The sequence below is a fragment of the Pongo abelii genome, chromosome 4, assembly GCF_028885655.2.
Source record: "Pongo abelii isolate AG06213 chromosome 4, NHGRI_mPonAbe1-v2.0_pri, whole genome shotgun sequence".
Lineage (NCBI taxonomy): Eukaryota > Metazoa > Chordata > Mammalia > Primates > Hominidae > Pongo > Pongo abelii.
In genome coordinates this window covers 89771862-89784020 of record NC_071989.2, presented here as the reverse complement: position 1 = coordinate 89784020, position 12159 = coordinate 89771862, and the positions used below count along the sequence as shown (strand labels likewise).

Here is a 12159-nt window from a genome sequence, read left to right as displayed (position 1 = left end):
TAGAAAATGGGAAGAAAATAATGTGCAATAACTGCATGGTGGAATTATGTGTATACAGGAACTATTGTACAAAAAAATAAGATAAAACAAATAGCATCTTTCTGAGGTAGCATATACTCCTTACTAAGGACTCAAAACATACGCGGGTAAGTGTAGCAGCAGAGCCTGTGTTCCATTTCCCCTCCAGGTCCTGTGCCTGCCTCTGGTCCTCATCCCCAGCCCCCGGGCCTCTCCACCTGCTCCAAGCTATTGCTTTACTGTGTACCTGCCATTAACCTCTTTCTCAAAAACTGGAAATAAGAATATAAATATTCCTCAGACTTGAAGTTTGGGGACTAAGATGTTTATTAAAAATTAATAATTGATGGTAGGTAATTATCAAAATGAAATGTGCTAAGATGAATAATATTAAAATTAATCATTCAATATTTTAAATGGTATTTTATTTTTGTATTGATAAGCTGTTCCTTTTTAAGAAATAGTAATTCCAGGGATCAATGAAATGCTGGGAGATTCTTTAAAAGAAGGCCTTTGTATACATTCAAAGCACATGCTGAGTCAAAAGTGTAACTTTGATGGTAAAAAGCTAAGCAATATTCTGCTCAACAGATGTACACATAACAAAGAACATTAACCAGCCTCTTGTTTTTATTATGTAGTGAAATAAACTTCAACTTAAAGAGGTAATAAGACCGAAATCCAGCATCCTGGTTATTTATAAGAAATATATCCTGTTTAGCTATATATATTAAGTTCCCATTAAAATGGGATAAAACATCTTAGAAATCAATACAACAGGAATCCAACAATAAATCAACTCCCATTTTATTTAGATTAAACACTTAATGAGCGGTTAATGGTCAGAAAATTTTAGAAAGTAAAAGCTGGATGAGAAAGCACTGTTATACCAATGCCTAAATAGCATTCAATATGCATTTAGGACTTTCCACAAACACTCCAAGGTGTAAAGCCAAAAAAGTTTTAAGAAAAATAAGTCACTGGCCAGGTGTGGTGGCTCATGCCTGTAATCCCAGCACTTTGGGGGGCCGAGGTGGGTGGATCACCTGAGGTCAGGAGTTCGAAACCAGCCTGATCAACATGGTGAAACCCCGTCTCTACTGAAAATACAAAAATTAGCCAGGCGTGGTGACGGGCGCCTGCAATCTCAGCTACTTGGGAGGCTGAGGCAGGAGAATCACTTGAACCCCCGGGAAGCAGAGGTTGCAGTGAGCAGAGATCGCGCCACTGCACTCCAGCCTGGGCAACAAGAGTGAAACACAGTTTCAAAAAAAAAGAAAGAAAATAAATTACTTAGTGAAAGATAGTGAGAAAGAAGTTTCATATGCCTTTTTTTTTTTTTTTTTTTTTTTTTAGACAGTCTCACTCTGTTGCCCAGGCTGCCAGGCTGCCAGGCTGGAGTATAGTGGCATGATCTCTGCTCACTGCAACCTCTGCTTCCCGACAGTTCAAGTGATTCTCCTGCCTCACCCTCCTGAGTAGCTGAGATTACAGGCGCCCGCCACCATATCTGGCTAATTTTTGTATTTTTAGTAGAGACAGGGTTTCCCCATGTTGGCCAGGCTGGTCTCAAACTCCTGACCTCAAGTGATCTACCTGCCTTGGCCTCCCAAAGTGCTGGGATTACAATTACAGGTGTAAGCCACCATGCCTGGCCCATATGCCTTTTTTTTAAAGGTGAGATTTCTGGACACTTCTGGTAAAAATCAGTTACACCCAAATAATCTTTTTTTTTTTTTTTTTTTTTTTTAAGAGATGGGGTCTTGTTATGTTACCCAGGCTAGCCTCAAACTCCTAGGCTCAAGCAATCCTCCTACCTCGGCCTCCTGAGTAGCTGTGATTGCACGTATGAGCCACCATGCCTGGCCATTCTTCATATATTTCTTAATGTAGGGAAAGTCTAAGGAACAAACAGAATTCATTAAAATGTGCTTTTGTTTCCCCAAACAGGAAAAGCACAATGGAGTATGAATGACAGTAAACATTTTCGAATGGATAAAAAAACGAATATTGGCTAGGCGCGGTGGCTCACGCCTGTAATCCCAGCACTTTGGGAGGCCAAGGCTGGCGGATCACTCGAGGTCAAGAATTCAAGACCAGCCAGGCTAATGGGGAGAAACCTTTTTTCTACTAAAAATACACGCATGGTGGCGCATGACTATAATCACAGCTACTTGGGAAGCTGAGGCACAAGAATCACTTGACCCAGGAGGTAAGGGTTGCAGTGAGCCGAGATCATGTCACCGCACTCCAGCCTGGGTGACAGAGCGAGACTCTGTCTGAAAAAAAAAAAAAATGAATATGGAAAGTATCCTGACCATGTATGGTACCCATAGCATCAACATTTAATAAACATTGAAAGTCACAATGCATGTAGAGACTGATAATCTAAAAATAATTGCTAGTAGAGACAGAGACAAACAGAATTGTCATTATTACTCTAAGATACCAAAGTAAGGATATAACAAAGAGAGTATATCTCACATTCCTGAGACAATAAAGTGTGGCAGAATCACTGAATACTGCTAAAACATAGGAAGGTTTCTACAAAAAGCCTGCAAGGTAGATACATTTACTGTGCTGCCATAAACCTGCCTCCTAAATGACTTATTAATACCCACAGCTAATACCTAGAAACTCAGATTCAATAAATTAGCAGCAAATTACAGAGAAAACAATCACATGATATCTGTAGTCCCATTTAAATAAAGCTCCACCATGAAAGAGGCCTGCAAAGGAAACTGGCAGTGATTCTGAAGAAGCAGCAGCAATCCATAAAGGCTTTTAATTTTCTCGTCATTTAAGAATTAAACCACTTCCAGTTCACACAGATACTACCAGGTGCACTAAATTGATGTCATTATCAGCCATCAGGAAATACCCACCGAGACCTATACCAACACTGAGAAGTTTTGTTAAACAGCTGTGTGTTTTAATTGATTTGTATTATTTAAAATAGAAACAGTTAAAAGTCAGTTATCAGATGTTCCGTAAAAGAGATGCCTAAAGACTCCAGGGAGACTGAGTTTAGAAGAAAGCCAATCACTGGAACTTCACTTGAGCACTTAAGATTATTACTAGAGGAAGCACAATTAAATCATCAGTTTATCAGCCATCATTATAAATCACCAGGCAACATATCAAGCTTCATTATTTAAGAATCCTTAACCAGTGACTTCCTGCATCACTGAGAGTCAAAAGCAATCTATTCACCAAAGGAGTATGTTTTTTTTGTTGTGTTTTTATTTTCATTTTTTTTACCCTGAGAAATTTATCATGGAAACATAATGAAACCCACTAAAATTAATTGTCATGTTTTTGCATGTTTTAGGCATTCCAAAGTCTTCAAAAGGAACTCAGTGGTATTTGGGACATGCAAAATGTGTGCTGCACAGGCTTCTCCTATTCCACTCTGTACAAACATTTAAACTTACTCTTATGTAGCATTAAATACTTGCATGGTAGGATCAAATGAGGAAAATAATCCACGAGTTTCTTCCCACTTTTATCCATCCAACCCCATTCATTCACTTGTACTTTCCTTTCCCAGACATATGGAATCAGAAAATAAAGAACCTCCAAAGTTTTGGTTTCCAAATTTAAGCACATAGTTCAAGTGTTAGAAAGAATATATTTAAAAGGAGATAAGATACAGATTGAGTTTCATATACAACTCTCTCTCCTCAGAGCTGGGAAGGAAAGCAGGGGCTTGGAGAGAGGCAATTTTGAAAAGGCCATTTCCAAAGAGGGGCATGTGTATGTGCATGTGCTCATGTGTGTGCATATACATGCATACAAAATGACACAACACAATAGAATCTCTTGTGGTTTGGAAATTTGAGAATAGAGAGGATATGGTTCTAGTACACGGTAGGTTTCATGAAGAAAAGTCCCTTCCATCATCATCATTATATTTAGGCAGCTGTAAAACAGGAGGGGCAGCCAGACTTTTCTGAGCATAGAAGGACTGCAGACAGCCACCTGATGTTTCTGCAGCCCTGTTGCGGTAGCAGAAAAGAGTGAGGTGTAGCAGGGCTGACTTATTCATTAGACAGAGTAGGCATAGTGCCTGGGGTCTACAACACCTTTAGGAATCCGTGAAAATATTTTAATTGCTTTTTTAAAAATTAAATAATAAACTTGTAGGTCAAAGAAAGTATTTTAATATATAGTATGAATACAGTCATCTCTCTAATAATGCAGCTATAAAATATAATTTTAATACCTTTTTATGGAGAAAGGAGTCCGTGAAGGTAAATGTGTCTAAGGCCCACAAAAGGCAGGATGTGGTCCTAGAAAGCAAAGGTTTGATGAGAGAGACAGCGAGGGTGAGAGAGAGGAGGAGAAAGAGGCAGCACAGACCTGAAACAGAGCCCCTGGGGTAGATATTATTAGTTAGGGTCCAGAAGTTTAGTATCAATTCCAGGGTGGGAAGGGGGGGATCCTAAATTTGGCATAGCTTAATCTTCAATGGCTGAGAAAATCACTGAAATAACTATATTTACCTGGAAAAAATAATAATGATTATGATTATAATAATTACATAATACATTTACTACCTATTATGTGCTAGGCAATGTACAACGTATTTTATATATATTGATTCATTTAGTCTTCCCATTCGCTCTGTGTAGATGCTACTGTTACCTCTAATGGAAAATCAAACTAAGACACAGAATCTTTGTAATTTAACCAAGATCATGCAGCTAGTAAGTGGTGGCATACAGAGTCAAATCCACTCTCTCTGGCTCCAACACCCAGACAAAGGCACTACCATTTCCCAAAGGAACCAGTTCTCCTTGGCTGACTCCAACAAGTCTGGGCAGGAATCGCACAACATGCATGTGCAACCACTTGTCATACCACTAAACAAGGAAGCCATCAAAGCCACATGGGTTGTATCAAAATGACTCAGGAGCCAATGTCTTTGGCCAGACTTCCACTGGCTAAAGATGAGGTAAACTGCACATCAATAAAGATAACCACTACTATGAACGGACACATACAAAACATTTATGAATCCATAAAGACATATTTTTTAAGGTTCTTGGTTACCTTTGGAGGATACTAGAGAACCAACTCATTATCTTGAAAGCTAGCTCACAAAGCGATAGAATCAAGCATTTATCCTGCCCTTCCTAATCAAAGCATACCTCAGGTAAGTAAGATGGAGAGAGAAACTTTGTCATTATAGAAGTAGTCCAACTAATAAATAATGAATGATAGAATTAGAACATCACCATCTTGCAACCACTAATGAATTAATGGGTCTAGGCAATAATCATTGATGGCTGCTAACATCACAAAAAAGAGGGATAACCAGACATAATGTCCCCCTGATGGCATACTCAGAAACAACCATGAAGTATTCTTGCCAAAAAACCGAGCCTGAATTTGATCAAGCCTCAAGATCTAACTATCTGTTTATAAAAAAATACAGGGAGGAACATACTAAACACCACAGAAATACAATTAGAAAAAAAAAAATCAAGACGGCAAAACACTACAGAACAAACAACCTGTTTCTTCAACAAAAAATTACCAGGAAAAAAAAGAGATGGAGGAATGAGAATCTGTAAGATTCCAAAAGTCTTAAGATATGTTAACTATTTTAATGTGTAAACCTTATTTTGGATCCTGATATAAACAAACTATAAAAAAAGAACTTGGGAAATTTAAACATTAATTGCTTATTTAATGATATTAAGAAATTATTAATAATTTTATTTGTGATAATAGAATTGTGGTTATGTTTTTTTTTGAGTCCTTGCCTTTTTTAATTAAATATTTTATTTTGAGATAATTGTAGATTCATGTTTAGTTGTAAGAAATTCTACAAAGAGGTCAGGTGCAGTGATTCATGCCCGTAATCTCATCACTTTGAAAGGCCAAGGCAGGAGGATCACTTGAGGCCAGAAGTTCAAGAGCAGCCTGGGGAACACAGTAAGACCCCCATCTCTACTTTAAACATAAAAATTTTTAAAAATGATACAAAAGGATATCTTATATCCTTTATCCAGTTTCCCCTAATGGTAACATCTTGCAAGACTATAGTACAATATCACAAACAAGATACTGATGCTGATTCAGTGAAGATCCAGAACATTTCCACTGCCATAAGGTTCCCTCATATTGCCTTTAATAGCCACAGCCATTTCCCTCCCATTCACACTCCCTATCACCTGGCAACCACAAATCTGTTCTTCAGTCCATGATTTTGTCATTTCAAAAATGTTATAGAAATGGAATCAAACACTCTGCAACTTCTGGGATTGCCTTTTTGCACTCAGCATAATTCTCTGAGGATTCATCCAGGTTGCTGAGTATATCAATAATTGGTCCCTTTTTATTGCTGAGTAGTATTCCATGGTAATGGTATGCTACTCTCTGTTTAACCATCTATCCACTGAAGACACCTGGGTTTTTTTCCATTTTGAGCTATTATAAATAAAACTGATATGAACATTCATGTAGAACTCTTATCTTTTAAAAATACTTACTTAAATATGTAGGGATGAAATAAAATGATGCTAGGAATTGCTTCAAAAAAGTTCCTAACTGTATGAGACATGGAAAAAAACAAACTCTTCATCTAATAAGCACATTACACAATTATCTCTACTTTTGTATGTGTTTAAAATTTTCCATAATATAAAGTTCAAAAAAAGAATCCAGTAAGAAAAAATTACTTATCTGACCACTATACACCCCTGCACATAAACACACATACCTTAAAGTGAAATTGAAGGTACCCATTTTTATTTTGTGAATTTAGGCCATGCCAAGATCACAGGAATTCCTTTCTTAAAACATAGAGCCAACACCTTCCAGTGATCATTATTGTAACACTCACTATAACAATTAAGGCAGATCCAACCTAAGTATCTGTTAACTTTCTTTCAGAAGTTTTTTTATTAGGCTACAGGGTTGATATAATAGGTAGTCTGTAATGTTGGACAAAAGCAAGTAAGTAATCACCATAATCAAATGTATGAAATTTATGAGTGGCTTATCTTCAAAAGAGGGGGTTTACATCTGACATGAATAGGTCCTTATCATCAAGACAAATGCTGAAAGAACAGAAGTGTGATTACTAAAGATGAAGACCAACAAACTATATGAGCACAATCAGGCCTGAAAATGAAGTGAAATGCATTTTATATTACGCAAAGGCTGCTTTTGTTTTTAAGCCACTCTGGAGGACAGCATATTATTATCATGTTCAGTCCGCAATCTAATGATTCCTTAGTATAATTCTGCAAAACAGTGCCTACTATTCAACACCACCAATATTCTATCAGCCCATTCTTCCCTGGTGCTGTATCATCTTCTCCCCCTCCATCTCACTGAGGATACCTTGTTTTTTCTTTGTATGTGGTACTAAAAAATGAAGACCCATTCTCCCAAAGATCTCAAGCAAAGAAGAGGATATAAATACCAACCCATTAACCAATCTGGGATTAAAAGCCAAGATCTCCAAAGGAAATATTCATGATGATTTTCAAATGCCAAGTAGTGCAAAGGCTACAAATGAGTTTCCCCTACTTGGTCTGTAATGCCTCGACATGCACTGTGATGAGCAATTTTAAAGCTTAAATAAACATTGTTATTAGAAGTAGGATATCTGTTCACAGATCAAATCCCAATAAGATCAATTCCAAAGGACCACCTAAGTTTTATAGTTGTGTTGTAGTGTGGTTATATCAAATATCCCTCCTATTAAGTGAGCCCCAGCCTTGGTGTTAGAAAGAGTAATGCTTGTTGTGATAGGATTTGATCTGTAATACCATACTATGATAGGGAGGAAAAAGATGGTACACTAATAGGCTGTGTGACAGTGAAATAACTATAAAATGAAAGACATTAGTCAATTCTATTAAAAACAATCTATATACAGATTGGTTCAGTGGTGAGTTTAACAATGTAAGAGTTCTATCAATAAAAAGAAATCTATGGCAACATTGTATCAAAATCTTCTTCTTATGTCATGGGTCAGAACCAAGACATGTGGAATTAAAATATAAAATATCATAGACCACTATAAATTGTGCTATATACAGGCCTGCATTAAGGAGATTAATTATCTGCTAGAGACAGAAAAGGAAAATGGTAAGAACCAGATTCAAGAGTATAATGGAATTGAGAAAGAGTTGATAAATGGGTGTAAAGTTAAATACACATATATTTTTGAATATTTTTTTCCTCTAACTTTTGCCATCTATCTTGACTCCCACAACCAAACATTTTCTGGGTCTTGTGGATAAGGACTCTACAATACAAATTTTTGTACAGTTTGTGGCCATTGACAAGACACTAGAAGTTGGAACTCTTAGGACTCATCTTGACATATTTAAAGGTTAATCCAAAATAGTTTGTATAAAATAAAATGTTTTTGCCAAATCTTTAGGGTTGGTTTTCTCATATTTCACATTATCCTTCTTCATAGCACCACCAATGCCTGGTCTACAGATTTGGATTTCATAGGGGCAATTTTTCTGAGTTGAGGTGGTTTCAGAGAAGGGAATGTATGAGAGGACAGATAGTAACAGGTAATGCATACAGAAAAATGAGGGAAGGCATTAGATCTAGAAAAGATCCCAAGAACAAACTGCACAAGAGGAGTATAGAGAGATGAATAACCATATTTGGCAAGAGCTGTGTAGAGTGGAGGAGGAGAAGATAAACCTAGAAGAGCAGGTTGGAACCAGGGAGTGGCAACCTCTGATGCCCAGGCAAAGCATTTAGACCACATCCCATAGGCCCTCGGAGAACTATTGCAGGTTTGAGCACAGGTAAGTAAGCACAGCGGTGGTTAAAAAGATATGACTACAGGTAAGGGGCAGAGAGGAAAGGAGCAGAAGACCACAGATAAGAGGCTTTACTAATTGTTCCACATGAGGTCAGAGGGCTTGATCTAGGAGGGTGACAGTGGGAAGAGAAAAGATTAATCTGAGGGGTAGTGTGAAAGATACAAATACCTAAAGCTAGTTTTGTCCTCAGTTAAAACCTAGAAAATGGTCATTGTTAAAGAACCACCTACGAGATGCTAAGGATTCTTATGTCGATTGGGAGGTAAACTGTCATTATGATCAAACACATAAGAGGGCATAAAAATTCTAATAACTGATAAAGTCATTTTTAAAGGAAGCTTTCATTAAGCTGAACAGAAGCTTGGAAAAAATAATATTTTTGATATAAGTAAAAATTATTTTTAAGGAGATCATGATTGGTTGCAAGGTGATGAGTACTTTTAAATTTCCAAAATAACTACTGATTTTAGCAAGGCAGTAATGACTTATATGATTGACAGATCCATTTTCTTTACTTTTGCAAATCTACTTTTTATATCTACTTTTGCAGATCTATTTTCTCTACTTTTGCAAATCACTATTACAACCATATTATTAATCAAAAGCTCTTCCTTTTGCAAATGTATTTATGAGTAAAACTGTAAAACAGTGTAGATTATATAAGCCAAATCATCTATTTCTTAATATATAAGCCAACTTAGTTTCTATTTTCATTTGCTTAATACATTTTTATTGAGCACATACTACATGATAAGTACTGTGCTGGTGCTGCATGTACAATGAAGAATAAAAGAGACATGGTCTGCCTATATGAGAGCTCACAGTACAGACAGTCCCAGACTTAGGATGGTCCAGCTTAACAATTTTTAGACTTTATCATGGTGCAAAAGTGACACATATTCAAGAGAAACCATATTTTGATACCTATACAACCATTCTGTTTTTCACTTTCAATCAAGTATTCAATAAATTGCATGAAGCTATTCAATATTTTATTATAAAACAGGCTTTGTGTTAGATGATTTTGTCCAACTGTAGGCTAATGTAAGTGTCCCAAGCACATTTAAGGTAGGTTAGGTAAGCTTTGATGTTTAGTAGATTAGGTGTATTAAATGCATTTTCTACTTAAGATATTTTCATCTTACGATGGGTTTATCAGGATGTATCCCCATTGTAAGTCAAGGAGTATCTGTATAGTGGAAAAGACAGACATCAATTTTTTTAAATCATCCTAATATGTAATTTAAAATTGGAATAAGCATTCTAAAGGATAATTATAGGGCACTCTGAGAGCTTATAATAGAGTGGCTAAACCAAGACTGGGTCTGGGAAGGTTTTTTTTAAGGCAACTGTCTTTGAGGTGAAATATGTAAAGATATAGACGAGTGAAATAGGGAAAAGAGTTGGAGAGGGAACTAGAAGCAAAGATGAGCAGAGGGAAAGAATACAATAACATGCATACAATAAAATGACAATACTCTCCGACCTGTTGTGTAATAGTGTCCCATGGTCCCTGTAGCAGTCGCGTCTTATAGCACTCATGAACTCCTTCCCATATGTCCTTCAGAGTTAAAGGTCTCCCATCTGTGAAAGTGCATGGTAAAGACTGAGTTAGTAATTTATGTGACACAATGGTGCTTGGTGTCAATCTAAAACTCCTGGAAGAATATCATGACTTTTAGAAAGATCTTCAGTGCCCATGCTATTTATATATCAAGAGAGTGCTATATGAATTACTATTTTCTTCCTGAGGGAAATTTAAACATTCAAGCTTCTCAGCTTTGTATCCATCTAGCATTTAAATTATCTGCTCATTCATTGCCTCTAGGAATTTTACAAAATAAATAAAATCCAAATGTGTTTTAGAGAGAACTGACAGATGCAAGCACAGGCAAAGGAACCAACAGACTCCCATATTCATAAAGGTGCACCATGAATACTCTGAATCCTTCATACTTCCTCTAGTCCTTAAAACAAAGAAGCCATACATATGCATCTTTCACATTCTCATGGAGTATCTGTAATGTCCAAATCGCTCCATCAGGTACCATGGAGAATAGAGAGAAGAAAAACATGCAATTTCTCCTAACAAGGAGCCTATCATCTACTGAGGAAACTATGACAAGTATATTACAGTAGAGTGGTCTCTGCCTGAAGAAGACTGAAGCTCACTGATGGTCCAAGGAAGAGAGATATTAACACTTGGTTTCTATGGCAGGTGGAGAAAGGGACTCTTGGGGTGGGAAGGGACAAGAGAACGGGGTTGACATGAAGAGGGCAGTAAAAGCTTTATTGAACAATAATGCTCTTTTTCTTCAAGTTGTTTCAATTATCCCTCTGTATCCACCCAAACAATGTATTTTACAAAGACCACTATGGCACTCACATTATATACAAGGTTAAGTAAAGTGGAAAAATAGGTATCTAAGTTCTGAAAAGAAAGCAGAAAGAAGAAGTCACCTAAAGATTTCAAAGCATACACTACTGGAAAGAAGGTGTCTTAATGCTAGAATCCAATATAACTTGATCCATTCAGAGCTATAAGGCCCTCAAGACTTATGGGAGTGCTCTTTTGGGCTAATGGATGATATCACTTAAAGATATTTCACATAGCAATATACTGAATATTTAGACCAAAGAAGTATTTGGTCATCAAGGGCAACAAAGCATAAGGAACATAATCTACTCAAGAGCTCCAAAAATCACTGTATTAAGACTTCCAAGTATAAGTAGAAATGTATGATGTTGGGGGGAAAAGCACTAGATTTGGAATCTGGACTAAGTTTCAAATCCTGGTGTTGGCACTTACTCTCCATGTGAGTGCAAATTATTTTGCTTTTAACTTTACCTGCAAAATGAGAATAATGATCCTTTCTGGGTATTGTTCTTTTGAGGCTTACATTAGTGGATGCACCCAGGACTGTGTTAGGCACACAATAAGAGCTCAATAAATATTAGGAATCTCCTCCCAGCCCTCACACAATTATTCCAGTAATTCTCAAACCTAAAAGATTCATTTCTAGACTGTTATTTCTTAGAATTTTCCCATGTTGCTATACCGTGCATATCATCTTTGATATAGTACCATACTAATATCATAAGCAGGGCATTTCTCATGTTTGACCTAAAAAGTTGAACTTTTCCTCAACCTTTATTTTCAATAAATAGCAATAGAATATTTTGATACATTTTCAATAAGTATCTTCATCTTGGCATTTATCTGGCGGCAGGAGACCATTATCTTGTGATAAATAGTCTTATTCCATTGACATTTCTATGTCTGTAAAATGAACAAGATTTATTCATCCAATTAACATTTGAATGTCATGTT

The 12159-nt window shown here is 36.6% G+C and overlaps 1 protein-coding gene across 10 annotated transcripts in view; it reads right to left on the bottom strand.

Moving 5' to 3' along the window:
• Nucleotides 1–12159, bottom strand: part of ATG10 (autophagy related 10) — a 291958-nt gene that overhangs the window by 76160 nt on the left and 203639 nt on the right. For all 10 annotated transcript variants that reach the window (XR_008525345.2, XM_003776622.5, XM_054555710.2 and 7 more), the window contains one exon: nucleotides 10315–10412. Coding sequence is in view for 9 of the 10 variants with exons in the window: in XM_003776622.5 (XP_003776670.1) it covers nucleotides 10315–10412 (98 nt within the window). In the remaining variant the exon portion in view is untranslated. The remainder of the gene's footprint in view (nucleotides 1–10314; nucleotides 10413–12159) is intronic.